Below are 21,916 nucleotides of genomic sequence, written 5' to 3'. Positions count from 1 at the left end.
TCCAGAGGGAAAATAATGGGGGACGAAGCATAAGATCTGACTTGCTTTCTACTACATTTTTCTCTGTTAAATTATTAGAGATTTTAATTTTTTTTTAAATATTTTGTTTAGATTTGTTTTGGCATATTTGTAATCTCTAGCAGTTCTTTTGTACTAAGATTGGGCAATTAGATTGACTGTAGTATAACTTAACCAAAGTAGTTCCATCAAACTTAAATTCCCTTTTGACCTAAAATACACATTAGAAGACCATTGTTGGTTTGTTTTTTAGTTTGTTTGTTTCAGTTTCTGTCTTTTGTTTTCTTTTGCTTTCCTGTTTTGCCTCTCCCCTCCCTCATGTATGTTCAAGAACAACCAACCTTTGTTGGCTGTTCATGCCAACTTTTGGCTTTTTGTTGAAGTACTAGAGTGAGTGATCCGTTACTCATGCAGTTCAGTGGTATCTCCTTCATCTTCTATTCAAACCTCTTCAGTGATGTGGCTCATGTCACAAGCATCACAAGCATCAGCTAACACTATTGGGAAATCATTAGAGTGGCATCAGCCTTTAAATAATCAGCTCTTGCCCAGGACAGTTTTATGATGCTTGTATTGTTTTCCAGATCTTCTGTGAAACACTGGAACAGCGACCTTGCTGCACCCTTTGCATTATGGTCTCATAGACCAGAGAAGATCTGTAACCACTGTAAATATGGCTATTTGTTGCAGTGTGGTGTGGCCAGATTCTGACACCCTTTGTTCATAAACCACTTTGAACCACCACTTCCAATCCCCTGGGTTTGTGGTGCAGGGAAAGTTTCTTTGTAACGTGATGTGGTAGTGTAACACTTTGTTGGCCCTAACCCCCTGGTCTGTGTGTGGAGAAGCTGACATGACAGCACAGAAGAGGGAGAGCAGAGTGTGACCAGAGAAGTTTATGAAGACCCTGTGGGGTTTTTTCATAAGGGTGTTGCCTGGTGTTGCATCAAATAACAGATCAGGGTGTTCTGGCATGCAGTGTACTTCTTTTAAAAGTAACAGTGATCTGATATACCTGCCTGTGGATCCATAGATGCTACTGTTTATCTGAAAAGGCCCCACACTGGCAAGAAAACAGAATGGAAACAAAAACCCAGCCTGGAACAAAACAGAGTGGAAATCGAAACTCACAGCTAGTGACTTGTGTCCTCTAGCAGTTCTCCTCTGGAGAAGGTGATAAAGGAGAACTGGCCATAAACCCTGCCATTCTTAAAGAAAATCAAAACACATATGTGTCCTTTTTCTCATAATTTAACTTCCTGACACTACCCTGGATCCATGCTTTTGTTCAACAGACCCAGTTTGATGACGTCAATGCATTCTTCACAGCAGGGAAAAAAAAACATTTTTTAAACAAACTAAGCATTTCCTTAGACTGGAAAAGCAAATTGGCTGGATGCCTGGTGGCTCCTACAGCCAATCACCATAACCTTACCATAAATGTAGATGTGTTTCTGTCTTAGGGTTGATTATTGACTTTATTTTAGACATGGGACCATCCTGTCCCAGTCCTCTGTGTATGCACTGTACGAGGGAATGCTGAGATTCTAAATGCTGCATTATTTACCAAATATTTTGCACATTACATGAACTGACATAAAATTTGACTTTGTGACTTGATAGGTTGTAAATGCATCTGTTTTAATTGTTTTGAGAGCTCTGTATCCATCCAGATCTTGAGGCAGGCAGCTTTGTTTCAGAGGCTGGTTGGTGATATTTTCTCTTTTTTTTCAAGCAAATTGATCTTAGTTGTTTTTTGAAGATGTTATGACAAAGATTAAGCTTTATACTTTCAAAGCTTGGTGTACAGCAAATGCTGTCAAGTCTGTAACAGATCAACTGTAAAAGTTTAGGAGATACTGTGCTAGGGATACTAAATGTTCTTCAGAGGTGAGTGAGGAAGTGTTCAAACCTTTTCCCTTCAGGTACTGCCTGGACAGAGCACTGCTGATTTAATTTGTGGGTTTCTTCCATTTGTGCGATAAACCCAAGGCTGAATCCTTGTGCTAAGGATGAAAGAGGAAAAAAAAAATCTATAGAGGAATGTCTGAAGTTAAAAGGTAAACGTGAATAAAAGGAAATCTTTAGTTCTACTTTTGACCTTTAATCTGAAGATGGCCTTAACAGGTGCACCAGATGGCTTCATTTCCCATGTTAAGTAAGTGATGCTCAAAGAGCCACCCTTCAAGGAAGTTTTCCTTACAATTTTAAAGAAAACAAATTTTATTAAATGTGGTAGTGAGGAGGAGAAGCTAAAGAAAACATTTTAAAGGGTCTTGGCATGCTGTAGTTTCTGATATTGTAAGAAATATTACAAGTTTGGAATTCAGTTCCACTGTTTTGCTTTGCTCTGTCATGCTTCTCTTTCTGGGCTATCATCTGACAAGTGAGACTAGCAGGCTTAGATAAAAGCAGTCTCTTGTGGCTGAGACTCCAAACGCTCTTGTTTTGGTTTCTTTTGATATCACTTAACCTTTGAAATTCTTTGGGGGTGGGGAAGACACAAGAGTGATGTGAAAAGCCTTATCCCTCCCACTACCATATGATGCAGCTTGGCATCCGCTGTGACATCAGAGCCAGAGCAGCATGCAGTGACCTTACTCTGGGTGTTTGTCTCCTGGACACGGCTGTGTGCTTGTCAGCACGACTTGTGCTTCAGGTAAAGCTGCTGTGCAACAGCTAGATCCTGATAAAGAGGGGCTGTTGTGGTCGGAACAAAGTTGGAGGTCAGGGGGTTATCCCTGCCTTCACCAACTCCCCCACTTGTACCACACATTTGCACAAACAGAGGAGAGGCCTGGCTAGCTGCTGAAGCTGCAGGAGTGAGTCATATTTTCTCTATTCAGCTGCACAGCCCACTGCATAGTAAGGTTCTGTGACCTGTAGCAGATGAATTGAGTATGTAATACAGACTGATTTATATTTCTGTCAGAATGCAGTGGATTGTTTTCTGTTGGTGGTTCTCATCAGCAATTAAATGATGTGCTTAGATAGCTGTGCATCTCTAAGGGTGGTCGTAACCAGAAGGAATGCAGTGGTGTTAGCTGTCTGAAGCAGTCTGTTCAATCCCCAGATAAGACATCAGTGTTATTTTCCAGCTGAATAATTTCTCAAATGCTTCTTGGAGGCCAGTATTTTGAAAGAGGCATCCTTTCCACACTGCACAGTAGCTGTCTCTCCTGCTGTCAGCCAGCTCAGGGGCAGGAATGGGATGAGGGAGTGCAGAGGGATGGGCAGCAGAACATGCATTTCTGGTTCCCTGGGATGAGCAGCAGTCTAGTGGCAGTGCAGGCCATGGCTCTTAAAGGCACAAAAAAAGCTGCTCTCTCAGCTTGGGGATGCTCAGAAACCTCCCTGCCTGGAGGCAGCCAGCTGAGAGGAGAGCAGTTCCTCAGTTTCATATGAAAAATGAAGAGCAAGTCACATGCCTTTGCTATTAGTGTAGGGAAATGGTCTTACCTTCTGGAAGTAGAGGTTTTGGACTGAATTCTCATCTTTCATTTATTCACTTCAGAGAGTCATGACTTTTCAGTTTTTTGGTTTTTTTTTTTTTGAGATCAGTGGTAATTTTGATATTGCTAAGATTTGATTGATTGAAGCTAAGATTTCACTACCTGTGCATAAAGCATATATAAAGATATGTTATATCAATACCTGGGATTTGCCTCTCATGGGGAGGCAGGGCTGGCCACCAGCCCCTTCTCCATCAGCTCCCTGCAGGGGCAGCAGGGTCCGTCCTGCACAGGGCATGTGGCAGAGCCTGCAGTGTCACAGCTGGTGCAGTGAAAGGCTGTTGGCACATGGAGCTTATCCTTTGTCCTCACAGATACTGCCCCACTGTTCCTGAGTGACCTGGCACAAACCCCACCTGGTTTTCTCTTCAGGGGGCCCACCTGAAAAACAGGATCTGACAAAGACAAGCTACTAAAGGATAGTAAGTTATTAAAAGCAAGGTGATAGGGAAGGTTTAGCCCTCATGAAAACAGTAGCTTGTATTGTATGCAGAGTAAAAGAACACAGATGTTAGCCCTTTTTCCCAAGTGTGGCTGTCTCCTGCTCCTTCCAGCCCCTTTTCCTGAGAAGGCCTCACACATTTGCAGTGTGAGCGGTGTTCAGTCTCTAATGCAACAAAATGCTACAGCAACACTGTTTTATTTAAGTGCAATTCAGAAAGGGAGATGTGTTTGTGCTGAAGATCTGCTGTTGCATAATTTTCTTCTTGTATTAAGCAATGTGTCCATGCTGTGTAGTGCAGAGTAATCAGCATGCAGGGAAATGATTTATATTATATTGAAGAGGTCTGAGCTTTTGACCTTGTAAATGAATTCCCAGAGACAGCTAAATACAATGCAGTGAGTAACGGGCTTTAATTAGGAAGCTGGAAGAGTTGTACATAGTTCTGTATCCTGATGTGGAAACTCTCCAGGCATTTTCAGGATGCTTGCACAGCATTGTTTTACAGCAGTGAAAGGATTACTATGCCTTCAACAAGTTGCTAGCAAGGAACTGAAAGAAAGGGAAACTCAGGAGGTACTTACAGGACTGACAGCATGGTAGAAACTACAATTCTGAGACTTGTCATTTTTTTTAGTGATGTTACTGGCTTGCAAGAAGAACAGAAATGGATCAAAAAGCAGTTGAGTTTGCAGAAATCTCCCACTGGCAGGCTAGACCTGAGTCCTGACAGTTTTCATCCTCCTTGAGACCAGTGGTACAATAATTGGTCCAGAAATGGGCTGGAATGAGGAAAAGCTTTAGAGAATTCTGAGTTTTTCCGTGTTTCAGGAGGATGGTTATGTTTGTTTCAGAATTATGTATCTAAGTCTTCCTTACAGTCATAAAAGGAAAGGAACAAAATTTTGTTTTTTGGCCTGTAAGGGAATTTGAGCAAGCAGTTAAAGCTGGGCATGTAAAATATATTTGGTGGAGAGGAAAAGAAAACCCTAAGTTTGATAGGAAAATCACTTTCCCTTTCAGAAACCAAATGAAATTATTGAACAAAAATAGCACATTATCTGTACTTTTCCATAGTTCTTATGGCTGCCTGTTAGAAAGAGGAAGAAGAAACAGCCTTATGTAACTTAGCTGCATCTGCAAAGCAAGGACCAAAGGTCTGCCTGCTTCAGTTTTCTTGTGAGGCTTTAGCATCCTTTGGGGAGTAGTTTATAAATGGAATATTCTAGAGCATGAGACACAGCTGTGTGCTAAGTGACCAACCATCACCAGCTGTCTGTCTCCTGAGGCACCACACTTTGTAACAGGAGGGCGTCCCAGGGCCAAGCAGCAGCCAGGATGATGCAGGGAGGTGTGACAGGGCAGGTTGGCACTGCACATGGGGCACAGGAGAGCTCCAGTGAACTCCTGTCCTTCCTGCAGGCTGCAGTGGGTTAGGCACCATATTCCTGGGTGTGTTTGCATCAGCCAAAATGACATTTGGCAAAAATGCTATGGGGGCATGGGGTGGGAATCCTTCTGCACAGGTCACAATGCAAAGAGCCTTCTGTTATAAATTCCCTATTTATTCTATAATATTCTCCTATTGTAAATACTTCTCCTATTATAAACAGGATTATGTTGGAGAGAACTCTGTTTTATCTTAGATCTTTAATGTAGGTTGTAGCAAGTTATCAAAATACATTCATGCTCACACAGATTTTATCTGTGACCTTTTTCTGTAACTTATATTATTGTTCAGATCACTGATAAAGGCATTAAAGTGTGTAGCCAGTGCTGGTCCCACAGAATTCCACCCACTCAGCAGAGATGTCCCTGCGCTGCTGTGCTGTAAGGCTTCAGAGGCACCTCTCATGCTACTCTGTATATGTTGGATCTGCAGTTGTTTGGTTTTTTAATGTTTTAGAATGTAAAGGGGTTTAGAGGACTTTACAACTATGTTTATAATATTCCTCAAAAAATTTACAATAAATATTTTCTTATACAGCCTTATTCTCAATGTTTATTATATTTTCTCCTTTTATTTTTGTTGTTTGAATTCTGTATTGGCAGCTGTGATAGGTTGACTTAGAGTGGTGTGTTCATCTGGCATGTTTGTAATTAACTACTTCTTGTCATTACATGCTTGAAATTTTTGTTAAACTGCCTTTCTTCCTGGGGAAACCCCACAAGCATTTTTAAGGGCTAATGAAAGTAAGTGTTGATTTTTCTGGAGGCACTTTGGCCTATTTGTAACACCTGTGTGGATGCAGGCTATTCCTGCCTGCTGCAATGTCCATGCCCAGCTTTATTGATGGCTCTTTTAACGTTCTCTTGCAGTGGAGTTGAAATCAAAAAAGCCCCAAACAGTTTTTGCCCACTTTCGAATTGACTTCTGACTTCTTTTTTCTGATACACAAAATGCACATGTATTCAATATGACTGCATTTGCCACATTACTTTTTACTTTTGCATATAACAGCACACACTTTCATGTAATGGCATGCCAATTCCAAAAGTAGGTTTCCTTTTTATCCTTTTTATTAAAAGTATGTGTTCACTTTAGTCACAAAGGTGATAGAATTCGCCTCGTATATTTTGTACATTCTTTGGTTTATTGCCACTTTACTCTCATTCCTTCACTGTTATTTAGTGGTTCTTGTGAAGTTAAAAAAAAAAAAAGTTCAGCTGTGCTCTCAGCTGTTTGTAGTTTGTGCTGAGTGACTCATACAGAAGACAAGGAAGTTGCAGTGTGGCCACATCTCCTTGTCCTGCCCAGCAGCGACACTTAAACTCCAAATGCTCTAAACCCAGTGCCAGGAGCAAGAGATGGAGACCAGGGCTGGGCCTTTGGGAGAGGCAGGCACTGCCTCCGTGACATTTGTGGTGAGTGACTCCACAATTTGCCGTCATCTAGAGCCAAAAAGTGAAACTCTGGCACTACAGTAAATTATTAAATGTGCTAGTGAAAGCAATGACCTTGTTGAGTCTGGGAAGTTTTGTGGAGGAAGGGCCCCTGTGCCCTCCCTGTCGCATGCGCAGGCTGTGTAGGTGTGAGTTCCCTAGAAGTACAGCACTTGTTTGCCACAGCGGTGGGCTGGGAAGATGTCATTTACATTTTGACAAGTTCGGATAACTTGTTGCTGCAGAGGTTCTAAGCATCATGGGAATGCGGCTCTTGAGAGGTGTTCCAATGTAACATTATCGTGAGGCCTTACCTGCAGTGTGATTTTGGGCAGTTGTGTCAGCACGAGCTGTGACCCAGCTACTGAGGGGCTGCTGAGAGTTTGCACACAGTGGGTCACAGCTCTGCCCTGGCCAGTGGCCTGAGGGCTGACCCAGCATCTCCGCTGGATTTGCAGCTCTTGGTATACACTGTGTTCCTTTCACTATCTTTCTGATATATTTGTTGCTTTCCTTGTAACATTAGGGTTGTCTGCACCAGTTAGATTGTGAGCTATGGGAGGTGCCTTGCCGACAAAATGCAGTGTTACTTTCTACCAAAAAAAAAAAAAAAAAAAAAAAAAAACAAAAAAAAAAAAAAAAACCAAAACTTCAAGGGCATTCAAAACTATGTATTCAAACCAGTCAAATTTATGGAGGGAAAATATGAAATATATCTGCATCTATTATGCATGAGGATATGGGTACATACTCCTGTCTCAAGAAATCCTTCTGCTTTACAGAAGGAAGGAGAGGGGATATAGGAAGTGTAGGTGTCCCATTTCTTCCCATGCATTTGCTATCAGGAAATCTCAGACACAGGATACGGACCTATGAGGATATCAGCCTGACCCAGCAGGACTTGTGCTGATGTGCTGTTTATTTATCTAAGAAGGATGATGGGGGAGACATTATCTCATTTTTACTTTGAACATATTCCTTTGATTTTGAATGAAGGATAATTTTACCACATTACTAGAGGAAGATACCTTGTTAAGAAGATGAAGGAAGGTTGTGAATTAACATTCTTTATACAGCGTACTTAAGAGGTCCAGATGGTAAATACTGTCTCCTCTAGCTCTTGAAGAGCACAGGCAAAACTATTTTCCAAATTTTGAAAGTTGAAAACTGCTATACTTGAGAATTATTAGAGCAATTTTGTCTTAGTTATTAGAGAGCGACCAGTGTAGGAGCCTGACAATCACAGAGAAAGCTAATCTATGCGTCTGATGGTTTATGGTTAATCTGACACTTTACAGATGCTTACTGTGTGACAGCTGCAATGAATCAGGTTATTAGAGTGACTTTCTGCTCCCTAAAGCTTATTTCTTCCTGTCTTTCCCAAAATAGGGGGTGGGGAGGTGTAAAGCCTATCAATGAGATAGAGGAGAGGGCCTGAAGGCAGACAAACCAAAACATTTAGAGATTCTGCTAATGTTACGAAGATGAAAGGAATCCCCAAATAAAAGGGAGCCAGAGACATATTTAGCAGAGCCTCATTCCTAAACAGCCAATTGGATGGAGGCAGGAAGGTCTCCACACACATCTCAGAAGTTGTTTTCCCTTATAAAGTCAAGCAAAGAGATTACTTTATTCACATTCTTCTATAGACTGGGATAAGCCTGCAGCTTCTGTCCTCCTTTACCAAAAAAGTATGGCATCTACCCACTGCTGCTGGGCCTCTGAGCTGGCACTCTTGGGGCCAGCTGGAGCCCATTTCCTTGGCATGGGGGGTCTGCAGCCCCTGCTGCTGTGGAGTCCCAGGCACACTTTGGGTCCAATCCACAGTTACTGAAAAGAAGGAGCTTAAGGAAGGTGTAGCTAAATTTCCACTGCTATATGGAAAGATGCTGGAAGCCAATAGGAGAGTACCCAATGTGCATTGGAGCTTTGCTGGGATCTCTATTAAGAGATCAGGGGAAAAGATACTGAAAAGAGGAGCAAAATTCATTTTTCCCCTTCTTTTTTTTTCAGCGATTGTACTCCAGACATACTCTTGTAATGCACACTGTAAAAGTGTTTAGCTTGGAAGACCTGAGAAGTTCTCAGGGGAGTTAAATAAAAACCATAGGTTTTGGCTATGGATATAAAGAAAGAAGAAGAACCTTGGGGTATGGACACACCAGGCAAATTGTGCTGAGCAGTCTCTGTACAAATGAGTGGGATAAGGACTGAAAGGCAGCAGAAGCTGGTGTTGGAAGTGGCCTCCAGAGGGAAAGCTAAACTACTTTCAGGAATGGTGTTTTGTTCTTTTCCTTGAAAAACAAACAAAACCCCAAAGCCCCACTCCATATATATAGATATATTTCAGATGAGCTCTTATTTGCCCATGACTGCAGAGGAGGGTTCAGAGGTTTGATCCCCAGCATTCTAGGCTTGATTCTCAGACTTTTTCTACACAACTTTTGTTAGGTTCTCATTCATGTCTCATGCTGAGTTCATTCTTCCCTCTCCCCTTGCCCCTCTGGCAATGACCTAAGTTACTGAGAAGAAAGGTGTAACCTACTAATGCCATTTTTTTCACATGAGCTTTTATGTATAGAAATATTTTTGTGATCATAACTTTAGCATGGAGCCACTACAAAGAAAAGAAATTCTTTTATTCTATAATGTCCCTGGAGCTGGACTGACCTAATTTCCTCGTATAGTTCACCTGTTTGCCTTCCTTCCTTCCTTCCTGCCCTGGCATTTTCCATAGTGTCCCACTGCAGAGACAAGCTGCCTGCTGAGCACTGCTCTTCATTGTGTGGCTGGGCAGCACCTCTGCATTTTCCCTCTGCTCTTGCTGTGAATTCATTCTCTACGGCTCAGTCAGCCTCTTCTAGCCTGCCTGTGCCTGCCTCTAACTAATGTCCTCCACAGGGCAGCTCCTTCCAAAGAACTGGTGTTTACGTTGTATCACCGTGTCAACACCTGCCTGCTCTGAGCGACACTCTGTATCTGTCAGCTCTATCTTTTTCCCGAGCACCCTGAAATCCCCGGCGCCCCTGGCAGGGAAGGTGATGTGTGATCCCTGCCCAGATAACCATTCCTGAAAGCAGCCAAGGGGCTGCTGCTGCCACCACTGCCACCAGCAGTAATTACACTCGGATGAGGTTACAGGAATCATGGTGAAGCTTAACAGAGGTCCAGTCTCTGGTATCTGTGTGGCTCCTTTATGTTCAGAAAGGTAGAAAATTGTTGCCTGTATTTCTAGCTGTGCCAAGGAGCAGTGTGGATGATGTGCCAGCTCTGCTGAAGGGTTGATTTCTTGGCTCTGCAGTCTCACTTGTGCTGTACCCACCACAGTGCAATCACCACCAAGTTCTTTTGGGATTGTGAGCTTCTGCTCAGTAAGGCAGAAATTTAGGATTTTTTTGAATCTTTGTCCCAGTCTAAGTATTCAAGGATGATGTTTCTGAAAACCTTGGTGTGTGTTTCTTCTGATCTAGAAGGTAATTGATGTTTGTATTGAAATCAGACATAATACTGCATTGAAGGGTTCTGCTGTGTGAAATTCCCCTTCCCCTTGACCAAGGTTCCCTGATCTGATACCATATGCTCTATATGAGGTATGCAAGTTTTCTCAGCTGTGTTGTTTAAAAACTAAGAATTTGGTTTTGGCTGTCCTTTGAATGTCAGTTGGAGATATGCAAAAAAGGGCCTGTTTAGATCTTCAGTTTGCTTATCTCAATGGGTATTTTCATTTTCTTTCCATTTTTCTTTCCCTTTTTCTTTCCATTTTTCTTCCCCCTTTTCTTTCCATTTTTCTTCCTTTTTTTTTTTTTTTTAGTATCTCTGTCTTTTGCCCTGATGATGGAAGTGAAATAGCAAATAGCTTTTGCATGGCTCACGTTCCAACACTTGCTAGCTTCTGTTTCTGACTCTCCAAAGCAGTTACATTCCTTAGAAGTTCCTTTCCTTAAAAGTTAAATTCCTTTTGGTGTTCAAGCCATAATTCTGCCTATTTACTATCTCTGCTAGTAGCTTATTTCTTACATTTTCACATCAGAAAATCTTTCACTGTGGTTTTCTGGGAGGTTTTTTTGCATGAAAGCTACTCAGGCAGCAAGCACTCCATAACAAAGGCACGTTGCCTCTCCCTGCTGTAACAAGACTTGCAAAGCAAGGATCTCACTTGGGTTATCACATCTCTCTTGGCTTGTGTGCTTGGAGAACTTTTGAATTTGCAAGGTTTAGTATTGGAGTTAAGAGATGCTGTTTCTTGTCTGTTGTACAAACTTAATGGCAAAACATTGTTGGCTGTGAAAGGGCTGCTCCACCAGAATTAATCTCTCCACAGAACAGTTGGCTACAGCTGTAGAAATCCAGGCCTGTGCTGAAAATAACTTGTACAGTGAGAACTGTTCCTTTGTTTGCTAAAAGTGTGTTCAGTGGAAAAGATAGCTGGGGTTATAAAATTCAACAACTTTATTATGAACAAATTGGGATGTGAGTTTCTGACAGTCCAGATTTGTGGGCATCACTGGAGCAGCTCTAGGGCAAATTTGGCCTGCAGAGCCTAGAGCTGGAAAATAAGCTTACACAGAAACAGAATGGATTCTAACCCATCACAGACCAGAGAGGATCAGAACAGTCTTTTACATGAACATTTTCACAACCTTCAAGGTCTTCTCTGTGAATCTTGTACAACAGCTGGTACATTTTTTACTACCCTTAAGCCTGTGGGCAATATTCATTATACAAGCAAAATTATAAGCTTTTAAAAAAACTTTGTAGAAAAATTGAGCAGCTGTGTAGCTGGCCAAAAATATTTATTCATTGTTTTTATCAAAATCTTCAGTGACAGCAAGGTGCTTGTTTAAAAAGACTTTCCCTGTTATAAATGACTGCTCTTCCAATTTTTCATTCTGCTTCTTGGATGTTACTGTGGAGTCCTGGACCTCTCTTGTTGGAACACATGATCCTCCTGCCAGAGAATGTCTACTGTGGGCACACTCTCTCTGGATTTTAGCAGCTCTCCTGAAGTTTAAAAGTGTTTATCTTACACAGCTGAAATTCTCCTCCTGTTTCATGAGCTCTACGCTGGAATGCAGTGGAAGAGACCCAGGGCCTGTGGCCACCCAGATCAGAGTTTTTTGTATTAAGGTCCCTATATGGTTTTGTTAGAGACTTCAGCTCTGTCTCTGTCTGTCTCTGCTCCTTGTTTGGGAGGCTAGTGGGAGGAGAAGAGCTGAAGGGGCTATAAAACCTCTGGGGTTTCAGATACAGAGTGTACCACCCTAGAGCAGCCATCCTCAGCCAAGCGCTGTCAGGGTAAGTGGCACGGAACCAATGCATGATTTACAGGTTGCTGGAGGATTTCAATTAAATAATGTCAAGTGGAAGCTGTTCAGGAGGATGTACTGCTGTGCTGTAATTTGCTTAAAAGACTTATTAGAATTTGAGTTGATAAAATGCTTGCAGTATCTATACTGAGTCGTCTTTATTTTATATTCTGAAAGGAAAAGTTATGCCCTAATAATTTTACTGCTTCTACCAGCACTTCAGCAACTGTATAAAGAAACGGTTTGTGTAATGCCACTGCTGGAATTGCAGATATACTCTGGTTTAAATGAACCCGTGTGACATTGGGGTGTTAGTTTGGGACAGAGCTCCTGATGGAGTGTGTAGTAGTGTTTCTTAGCAGATTTGCTTCAGTGCTTTAAATCAAGTGTGAGGTGAAAGAGTGTTTCGAGGAATGTGACTGCAGGAAGAGCTAGAAGTATGCAAATCAGCAGTGTCTAATAGGATAAATTGAGGATGCATGTGTATTCATCCTTGTCTCCATGCATATGAAATTACTGTTCTGTAAAATGCCAAACATTCATTAACTAACAGGCTACACGCAGCATTTGAGGAGCTGGAGTTCTCTTTATAATTTATTGTGGAGATTGGGGAGGTGATTAATTATATTTGCATGTAAAACAGGGAGAAGAAAGAGGCTAAAGACTGTTTACTTGGGAGAAAATTTCCTTTGTTCCACAGCACTCAGTGACATTTGCTGCTCTAAGATCTTGCTACTGCCTGCCATGGCAGTCCTGAGCTGTAACTCATTGGTTGGTAGCAGAGCCCTCTGTCTGATTTTTCAACTTTTTGTGCTTTATTACTAAATATGGTTTTCATTTAGAGTCCACTAAGCTCAGAAATGTAGCCTCTCCTGCCCCCTTCTTCCCCTCCCCCAAGTGATTTTTGGCATTGCATGAGCTGCATTGGTTTGAGCAACCCCCTGACCTCAAGCGCTGTTCCAAAAACAGACGGCTGAAAAGCATATTTCCTAATTAGGAAATGGTTTGTCCAAACCAGGCTGTTCATTCATGTTAGATAACAGTTGTACTCCATTCAGTAAATCTTTTCATATAAAGAGCCTAAGGAGTTTAATAAATGAAAAATTGCAACTTACTTTCCTTTCACAGTTATAATGATAAAATATCTGGAATACAAAGTTAGGATTTCCCTATCCTATCTTCTCCTGGGAGTTCTGCCCACGCAGCCTGCAGGAGCAGGGCTGCAGCCATGTCTCGTGGCTGCCTGGTTGGGGAGAGACAGAGGATCTCAAATGAAGCATTTGGGAGAACTGTCAGTGCCTGTTCCATCCATTGTAGAGGCTTAAGAGATTGTGGCCTCCCTTGCTCATTGGCCTTGGCTCTTGCTGACCCCATTCTCATCTCTGCCTGCACTTCCAGTATTCCTGCAGCAGAAGGTTTTGGAGACTGCATGTGGAGCCAGCTGGTCCGTGGCTGACAGCTGTCTCCCTTAGCTGTTAACACACTGCATTTTGCTGAACTCTGCATGGAAGCCCAGGCTTGAAGTGGGCCAAGTGATTCCCTACCATGCTATAAATTGTGAGCAAATAGTTCTTCTTGAGTCCTGGTATTCAGTGCTTGTTTCTGTAATTGACTTCAATACAAAGCCTTCAAAGCATTTTTATTACCCATATTATCTTACTGTTGCCAGAGGAAGAAAACAGTTTCTTTTTAGTGAGCCAAGGAGCCAACATAAATTGTTCTGTCACTCTACAAATGTAGTTTATTGGCTGCTTTGAAATGATGATAGATGTTATGGCCTGTTTTTAAAACACATACTGTCTCTGACTTAATTTTAAAGGTGGGTTTATTTTTCTGACTGATTAGGGGAGAACAGGAAAAGACTTACTTCTTTTTTTTTTCCCCTTTTTTATTTGGAAAATTTCTACCTTTTTAAAAGGTTAAATGTAAACTTAATTGGCCGTCTTCACCAGTGGATTAATATGTGTATCAGGAAAACATCCCTGTTACATGCATAGCATTTAATATAGCTAGTTTTTGGGAAGCCCAAGACTAGAATGGGAAGTTGAAGTGCTCTCACCTTTTAACAGCTATCCACATGTGTCAGGATTTTGTCAGGGTGATAGAAAAGCAGGAGAAGTTGTGCTGAATTCAATGCAAATGAATCTTTGTTTTTGCAGCTGTCAGTCCAGCATTCTCTTTTATCTCTCTTCCCCAGCCGTGGATTTTTGAGACCAAATTTAGATAAACATTTGCTGCTCCCTGATCTCTCTGCCCGTGCCGCAGGGCTGGAAGTCTCCTCTGGAATTCCCTGGATAATCTCTAGTGCACCCAGGCATGGTTGATGGCTCTCATGCTTTCAGAAGGAAGCCCATTCCCTCCCACAGCCCTGCAGTCCTTGTGATTCCCAGCTGGGGCCATTCCCCTCCTTGCAGGTCCTGGTGGCCAGGGTGGCTCTGCTACCTGAGTGTGATTTTGATTTAATTCTTCCCCGCTGTTTTCACAGAGCTGTTTTCTGTCTGGAAGCTACAGGCACTGCTGTAGAAGATGTGTGAGGAAGAGGACAGCACTGCCCTTGTTTGTGACAATGGGTCGGGGCTCTGTAAAGCCGGCTTCGCTGGAGACGATGCTCCAAGAGCAGTTTTCCCATCCATTGTGGGTCGTCCCAGGCACCAGGTGATGAACTACTTTGCTTGTTCCATACTGGGCTTGTAGAAGGCTTTGCTGCTCTGTCACCAGTTCTTCAGCCAGGACCATCTGTGTCTGGGGCTAGTCCAGCCTAGGGTCATCTGTGTAATACAGTATTTCCTGGCTAAATGAGTCCAGCAGCACACTCCCCTGAATCAAGGGAGGTCTCATGCCTTGTAAAGGAATGATTTTAAAATTTTTCACTCCCTTCTATGCCATCTTTTCCCTGCCCCTTAATTTTGAATCACCCAGAGAACTTGGTGAGTAGAACTAGGTTAAAGAAACCCAGCCCAAAATCCAAATAAGTCCAACACAGGAACATCTAGAAATTCTGACTGCCCTTAAAGCTGATAATAGGTAATGTGTGGAAGACTAAAGGAGGAAGCAGAACTTTTCAGTCAGCTTTCTCCTAACCTTTCTGGCTTTATTCATTAAGCTGTACCAGAAATGGGTACCTGTCTAGGGTTGAGTTTCCTTAGCTTCAAGGTTTACATTTGAGTATATGATGCACTCCATTATATTTTAATAGTTTGCAGAACACATTTATTATCTGAGCTGTTAATTATAGAGTTTATGAGTCAGATCACCATAAGCATGAATTAGAGCAGCTTCTCTAGGTCACAACAAACGAATCCAAGTAATTAACAGATCCACTTAATTGCTTCTATGTCACCCAAGGCCCTCATGGAAAGAGGCAAGCTCTTTGCAAGATGAAGACTTTATATACCCAGCAAATGCATTTTAAGTTCTCCAGGATTGGAGAAATACCTGCCTTTCAATACAGAAACTAGGACTGGAGGGCTAATTGATGCCTCTGGGAATTACCATAATTTGAAAAGTGCATTCAAATGCCATCATCTGTAGCTAGTGTAAATGATAATAATTGCTCAAAACCAAGCAATATAGTTACAGTGGAAACAAATACAGATTTCTAGAACCTTTCTTTCCTGATCATTTAGGTTGGATCATCCCATTAAAAATTGCAAATCTGGGATGCCTGTTTTAAGACATGGATTTAGAGATGTCAAGGTTTGGAATCTCTAATGACTGAGTTCTGATAGTTGTATTATGCACTTAAAGGATCCTACTATATTTTTCTTTCATTATTTCTCATTTTAACATAGAATCTAGTGTATATCCAGAGTAGTTTCTAGCTTCTGGTCCTTCAATAATTTCTACTGGATCCATGAAAATATCTGTAAAGAAGTCCACACAGTAGATTTAAATTGTCCATCCCTAATCACAGTATTATGGCATTCAAATAGAGGATTAAAAAATATTGAAACTGAACCTTTGGGAAACGTAAATTGTGTATCACTCGATCTTGACCCTTAGATGGCACAATATCACTTTCTGCTTTTACTCCACTTTATTATCATTTAGCAGACCGTTCATCCCTAAATAATAACAAACATAAAACAACTCAGTTTTCCCACTTTATCGTGATGCATTTAATATTGTACTTGTTCTGTTTACTCAACTGTAGTGGAAATATGAACTCCAGAGATTTAATAATGAAACATTTAATACTGGCAATTTAAGAGCAACACATAATACTCCATTTGTTAGTATTAGAAAACTATGTTGTAACTAGTATAACTCGCAACTGGATTTGTTCCACAGCTAATGTTCTGTCTACTTTATGACACTTTTCTCTGAGACACTGACACAATTTGTACTATTTTATAGGGTGTGATGGTTGGTATGGGTCAAAAAGACAGCTATGTGGGTGATGAGGCTCAAAGCAAGAGAGGAATCCTGACCCTGAAATACCCCATAGAGCACGGCATCATTACAAACTGGGACGACATGGAGAAGGTATTTCAGCTTTGAGAAGTCAGTGTGTACTACTGGTAAACAGAACTATTTGAACCAAATATTTGCAGAATATCCACTAAATTTGAGATGAAAGTGTCATGCTACCCAGTATGGTTCAAGGAGAAACTTGTTATTTGGAATGGTCTGGACATCCCAACACACTGTAAGTGTGTGGAGTCCCGAGCACCTAATGACTCTCAGTATTGTAGAATTTGCTTGAAAGCAAAATCTTTTAGGTGCCAAACATATCAACCAGTCCTTAATGACCACCAGCTTGAAAACAACCTTAGGAAAGACTTCTTGGCCTTCAGATTGAAATCTCTGGTTGTTTTACTTCTTATCAGTGTATTAACCTCCTCACTGCCTCATTTGGCCTCAGATTTTTACAACTTGTAGGAGAAAGTTGTGTGGAGGTGATAAACACAAGTCGACTTTCAACCTCACAACCATTTATCTTCATTTCTTTTCATGAATGCTTGGGCTGGCCTGTACAAACCAAAAGACATAACTGTCAAGAGACCCATTATCTATTGAACTCTGTGTATGTTCTCCGAGTTGCTCTGGAACTGTTTCCCTTTCAGTCATTATTGAAATAGCACTGCTGGAACCAAGTGTGTCCTGTTCTGTCTTTTCTGTTGTAAGAGTACTGTATTCATTTTCCTTATGTGTCCTTAAAGTAAGTCATATATTACTGGTAGTAAAGCCGGAGGATGGTGGTTTTCTTTCTACAGTTGTTCTGGTAGTCTCTGTGGAGGCAGTAAGAACAACTGCATGAGAAACATCACCAGCCTATATCTAGAGCTGTAAGCAGAGTGCTGGAGCTCAGCACCTGTCTGGAAGTGATGTTGAGCTGCTGACTGATGGTGTTTCTTTCCCTTGGCTTCTCTCACTATCCTCAGATCTGGCATCATTCTTTCTATAACGAGCTCCGGGTTGCACCTGAGGAGCACCCGACTCTGCTGACTGAAGCACCCCTGAATCCCAAAGCCAACCGTGAGAAAATGACACAGGTGAGCCACACTAAAGCCATGGCATAGCCCAACCTTTTCATTCAACAGGATGTGAATGTCATCCTTCCAGTTAGTCATGCTGTCCAGAAGTCTGTCTCACTCAGTTATGGAAGATGGAAAGCACATAGTGACCACCTGTCATATTTACATATTATTACATATAATGTAGAAAATCACTGTATTCACATTGAATGTGAGCATTCCAGTCTGTCCAAACTTTGTCATCTTAATCTGTTTTTATACCCAGGCCTATTACGAAATTATCTTTAATATGTGCATGTGGCTATAGTAATATGATAAAAATACAGGCCAAACACAGGGACATACCTTATAGGACAAATATTTTTGGATTTAGATTTTGTATTTTCCTTTCTTGCTTTTACCAAGCATAGAGAAATATCAAAATCTTGCATTCTGCCTCTTTTTCAGTAAACTGCTTCAACTAAGCTAAACCCTCTAGTGTTACGACCATTATTTTAATTGCATTTCAGATTATGTTTGAGACATTCAACGTGCCAGCCATGTATGTAGCTATTCAAGCCGTTCTGTCCCTCTATGCCTCTGGACGTACCACAGGTAAGCCTCAGGGGAACGTGGCACAGGTGTTTGCAATGGTTCCATGGGGATGATGGCGATGAACCGTGTGTTACCCTCCCAAAGGGATCGTGCTTGACTCTGGGGATGGCGTCACCCACAACGTGCCGATCTACGAGGGCTACGCCCTGCCACACGCCATCATGCGCCTGGACCTGGCTGGCCGGGACCTGACCGACTACCTCATGAAAATCCTGACGGAGCGCGGCTACTCCTTCGTCACCACTGGTAAGGACACGCCGAAATGGAGCCTCGTTCATGGGCCTCAGGACTGTCAGTGGTTCTGCAGCTGAATAGGCATGAGAAGGTCTCCAACATGAAAGTCCCTTGAAAGACTAGCAGAGGGTTTGTTTAAAATATGGGGAGGGTGTTGGAGGGTGAAAGGGAACAAGCAGTCAACATGCATGGGTCCTTCCTGAATGCCAATTTAAAGATTGAATCCTCTTTACAGCGGAGCGTGAAATTGTCCGTGACATCAAGGAAAAGCTCTGTTACGTGGCCCTGGACTTTGAAAATGAGATGGCCACTGCTGCATCTTCCTCGTCTCTGGAAAAAAGCTATGAGCTTCCTGATGGTCAGGTGATCACCATTGGGAATGAACGCTTTCGGTGCCCAGAGACCCTCTTCCAGCCATCTTTCATTGGTGGGTTCAGTGACTGTTCTGCCTCGGTAAACTGCACTGAAATACCAAGTCCCTATTTCCTTTTGCTTGTGCTCCATTACTGACTCACCCACATCTACACATGGGTGTGTGTAGCACCCATTATAAAACAATCTTTTATAACAGGTCTATTAATGTGGTGGGAAGAACTTCACGTTAAACAATTAGCCAAAATGCTTTCCCAAAATAAACACACAATGTTTGTTCCTGCCTTCTGGCATTGGGCCTGTGCCATTTTGTATGTTTGAATGTGCTTGCCAGGAGTGGGAAGAGGTGGGAGGGGCAAGCAGGCAGCAAGACCTACTTTTATTTTTCCAAAAGACTGCTCCAAATCCTGAATCCATAGTTCATTGCCTTTTCGGAGCAAAGTCAAGATGATGCCATGCTAATCAACATCCATGAAGGCAGATTTGCAACTAGGTCACACAGAAATCCAGAGTCAGTTCTGCCAATAGGCAGAATTTCAACTCAGAGATAAAGCAGTTGCATACCTAGGGGTATTAGGACATATTTTGACTGTTCTGTCTCTGAGTTGACTCAATTTGAAAAGAAAAAAAAAAAAGGAAAAACAAGAGAACAAATGATTCCAAGACCATATAAGGAATTCTTAGGACAATTGAGATTGCCTACAGAAGCCTAGTGGAAACTTTGCTATTCCACACTCCCAACTTTCTTTTTAAGGAGGACTTGTTGTGTGTAAGGGGGAGAGCAGGGCTGTACACGAAGGAACTCTTAAGCAAATAATTTAGGCAACTGAAAAATGACTTTCCAGATTTCCGAAGCTCTGAGACTGATGTCTTCCAAAGAGTCACTAAACAGCATGTCAGTTCTGCATTAACAATTTTAAGCCTCTGTATGGAGTTGCTTCCTCAGTGTTCTTCTGTAACTTCCCCAGGCATGGAGTCCGCTGGCATTCATGAAACCACTTACAACAGCATCATGAAATGTGACATAGACATCAGAAAGGATCTTTATGCTAACAATGTGCTGTCTGGAGGCACCACAATGTACCCGGGTATTGCAGACAGGATGCAGAAGGAAATAACTGCTCTGGCTCCTAGCACCATGAAGATCAAGGTATGTATGGTGCAATCATTCGTAGATTATATGAGCTGGCATTCACAAAGTCCTCAAAGATCTAGTGAAACATGCAACACCTTACAAAGTAAGTGCTTTTAACACATTCTGAATCACATCTGGGTTATCTAGTAAATAATCACCAACTGGTAACTTTGGTGCTGGAAAAAGAGAGCTTTCTCTCATTTCTTTGTTCATGTTGATTTTGGTCAAATGTCCTAATGAGGCCAAAGAACAGCAGGAACCCAGGAATATAAATTTTCCTCTGGGGCTGTATGTGAGCTTCTTCAGCCCTTCTAGTCTGATAGACACGGGAGAGAGGAAACGCTGGTTTTGTCTTTGGCTTACAAGTTTGAAAGAGACCCTGACAAACTAATCTTTGTTCTGCTACTTCAAGTCTTCTGTTCTTTGCTTTACAAACACTTTATCAGCTATACCAAAAGTAGTGCTCCATAGGTCTTTGATTTTTTTCAAAGCCCACCTAGACTGTCATTATATTTCCAGAGCAATCATCTTCCCTTTTCTCATATATGCTCAGGAGTACATGAGTGCACCAGGGATAAGGGTCACTGAGGGTTGAGTCAGGCAGAGAATTTGAGGGTATAGATTTATATAACAAATTCTAAGCTTTCCTGCTTGCAGCAATGGATAGCACTAGCACATAGATGCAGTGTTTTTTGTTAATATCACATATCACTGCTTCTGTATTTTTGTATAAAAATGTATTTTATTCATAGTAGACACTTGGACTTTATGTTTTATTTCTTAAACAGATCATTGCTCCTCCCGAACGCAAGTATTCGGTCTGGATTGGAGGCTCTATCCTTGCATCCCTCTCTACTTTCCAGCAGATGTGGATCAGCAAACAGGAGTATGATGAAGCTGGCCCATCCATTGTTCACCGCAAATGCTTTTAAATTGCTTTTTCTTTATATGTCTCCTTAGTGTGAATGTATTCAGGGAAGTACATTCTTATAATTTCATTCCATAAATCCTTCATCGTAAGTAATCTAATTAATTGGATACTGTGTATTTCTTAAAATAAATTTTAAATATGCTATGAAATTGCTGCTCCTATTTAAAACAAAAAAAAAAGCCATGCCATGAGTGTGTGTAGATGCCATTACAGCTGGCTTGAAGCTCCATCTTGTGACATGAATTTATTATTACACTCCACTGGGCTTAACAGAAATGGTGGTACCTTTAGCTCGATGATGCCAATGCCAGAAGATGCTCACTTGTCAGGCTGGATGTTCTCAAAGTTTAGCCTCAGAAAACATTTTAATCTGCAGACAGAACCAGCCATGGTTCTTACAAAGTTCTAGGCAGTACCAAAGGAGCATGGCATCTGTTCAACATCAGGAATATCGTGTTCAATATCATGGGCACGCTGCTCTGCATCTGCTCTATCCAGAAATATTATCTATCCACATCACTTCTTACTTCACAGCTGTCATGCTGGAAAATCTAATTTCTTACAGTTCATGGCCCAGGGGTGTATGATATGTACCACAACAATCCTGTGTTTTCTTTAAAGAAATAAAACCTGTTCCTTTGGGAGCATTTCTAAACACTAATAGCAGGTCAAACATATGACTTTTCTATTGTATGCCCTCAGGATGAGTGCAGCCTATTATTTTTATTTTGTGATTTCTAGCAAGATCTAAAGGGTAATTAAGCTGGCTTAAAGGACTTTCTTTTCAGAACTTTTTTTAAAGGGGGGGAGTAATGTGTTCAAAGCAGCTAAAATAATTTTGACAATTCTCTTTTTCTGTGATTTTTCTGATTCCATTTATAATCTTAAACACATCAGCTAGAAGTATATGCTTAGAAGCTGAAGCCAGTAATACTGTCTTAGAAGTATATATATATGAATAAAGAATTCACTGAGACAGACCTGGAAAAGGTCACTTCTAAGGAACTTGCTG

At 41.6% G+C, this 21,916-nt stretch overlaps 1 protein-coding gene across 3 annotated transcripts; it reads left to right on the top strand.

Moving 5' to 3' along the window:
• The first annotated feature begins 2,063 nt into the window (after positions 1–2,063).
• On the top strand, positions 2,064–21,053 carry ACTA2 (actin alpha 2, smooth muscle). 3 transcript variants are annotated; one of them, XM_030950939.1, is made up of 9 exons: positions 2,064–2,078; positions 14,667–14,816; positions 16,518–16,646; positions 17,546–17,656; positions 18,148–18,232; positions 18,317–18,478; positions 18,702–18,893; positions 19,807–19,988; positions 20,762–21,053. In XM_030950939.1, exons 2-9 carry the CDS (start codon positions 14,688–14,690, stop codon positions 20,903–20,905), a joined length of 1,134 nt encoding a protein of 377 aa, XP_030806799.1. In that variant the 5' UTR covers positions 2,064–2,078; positions 14,667–14,687; the 3' UTR covers positions 20,906–21,053. The 3 variants fall into 3 exon arrangements, with proteins under 3 accessions (XP_030806799.1, XP_030806797.1, XP_030806798.1); XM_030950937.1 differs by lacking the exon at positions 2,064–2,078 and adding an exon at positions 12,059–12,150 and having other exon boundaries at positions 14,647–14,816; XM_030950938.1 differs by lacking the exon at positions 2,064–2,078 and adding an exon at positions 12,112–12,150.
• Positions 21,054–21,916: the final 863 nt, after the last annotated feature.

This window comes from Camarhynchus parvulus, chromosome 6, assembly GCF_901933205.1.
Source record: "Camarhynchus parvulus chromosome 6, STF_HiC, whole genome shotgun sequence".
Classification (NCBI taxonomy): domain Eukaryota; kingdom Metazoa; phylum Chordata; class Aves; order Passeriformes; family Thraupidae; genus Camarhynchus; species Camarhynchus parvulus.
Note: the sequence above shows the minus strand (reverse complement) of the source record. Positions and strands in the feature narration are given on the sequence as shown.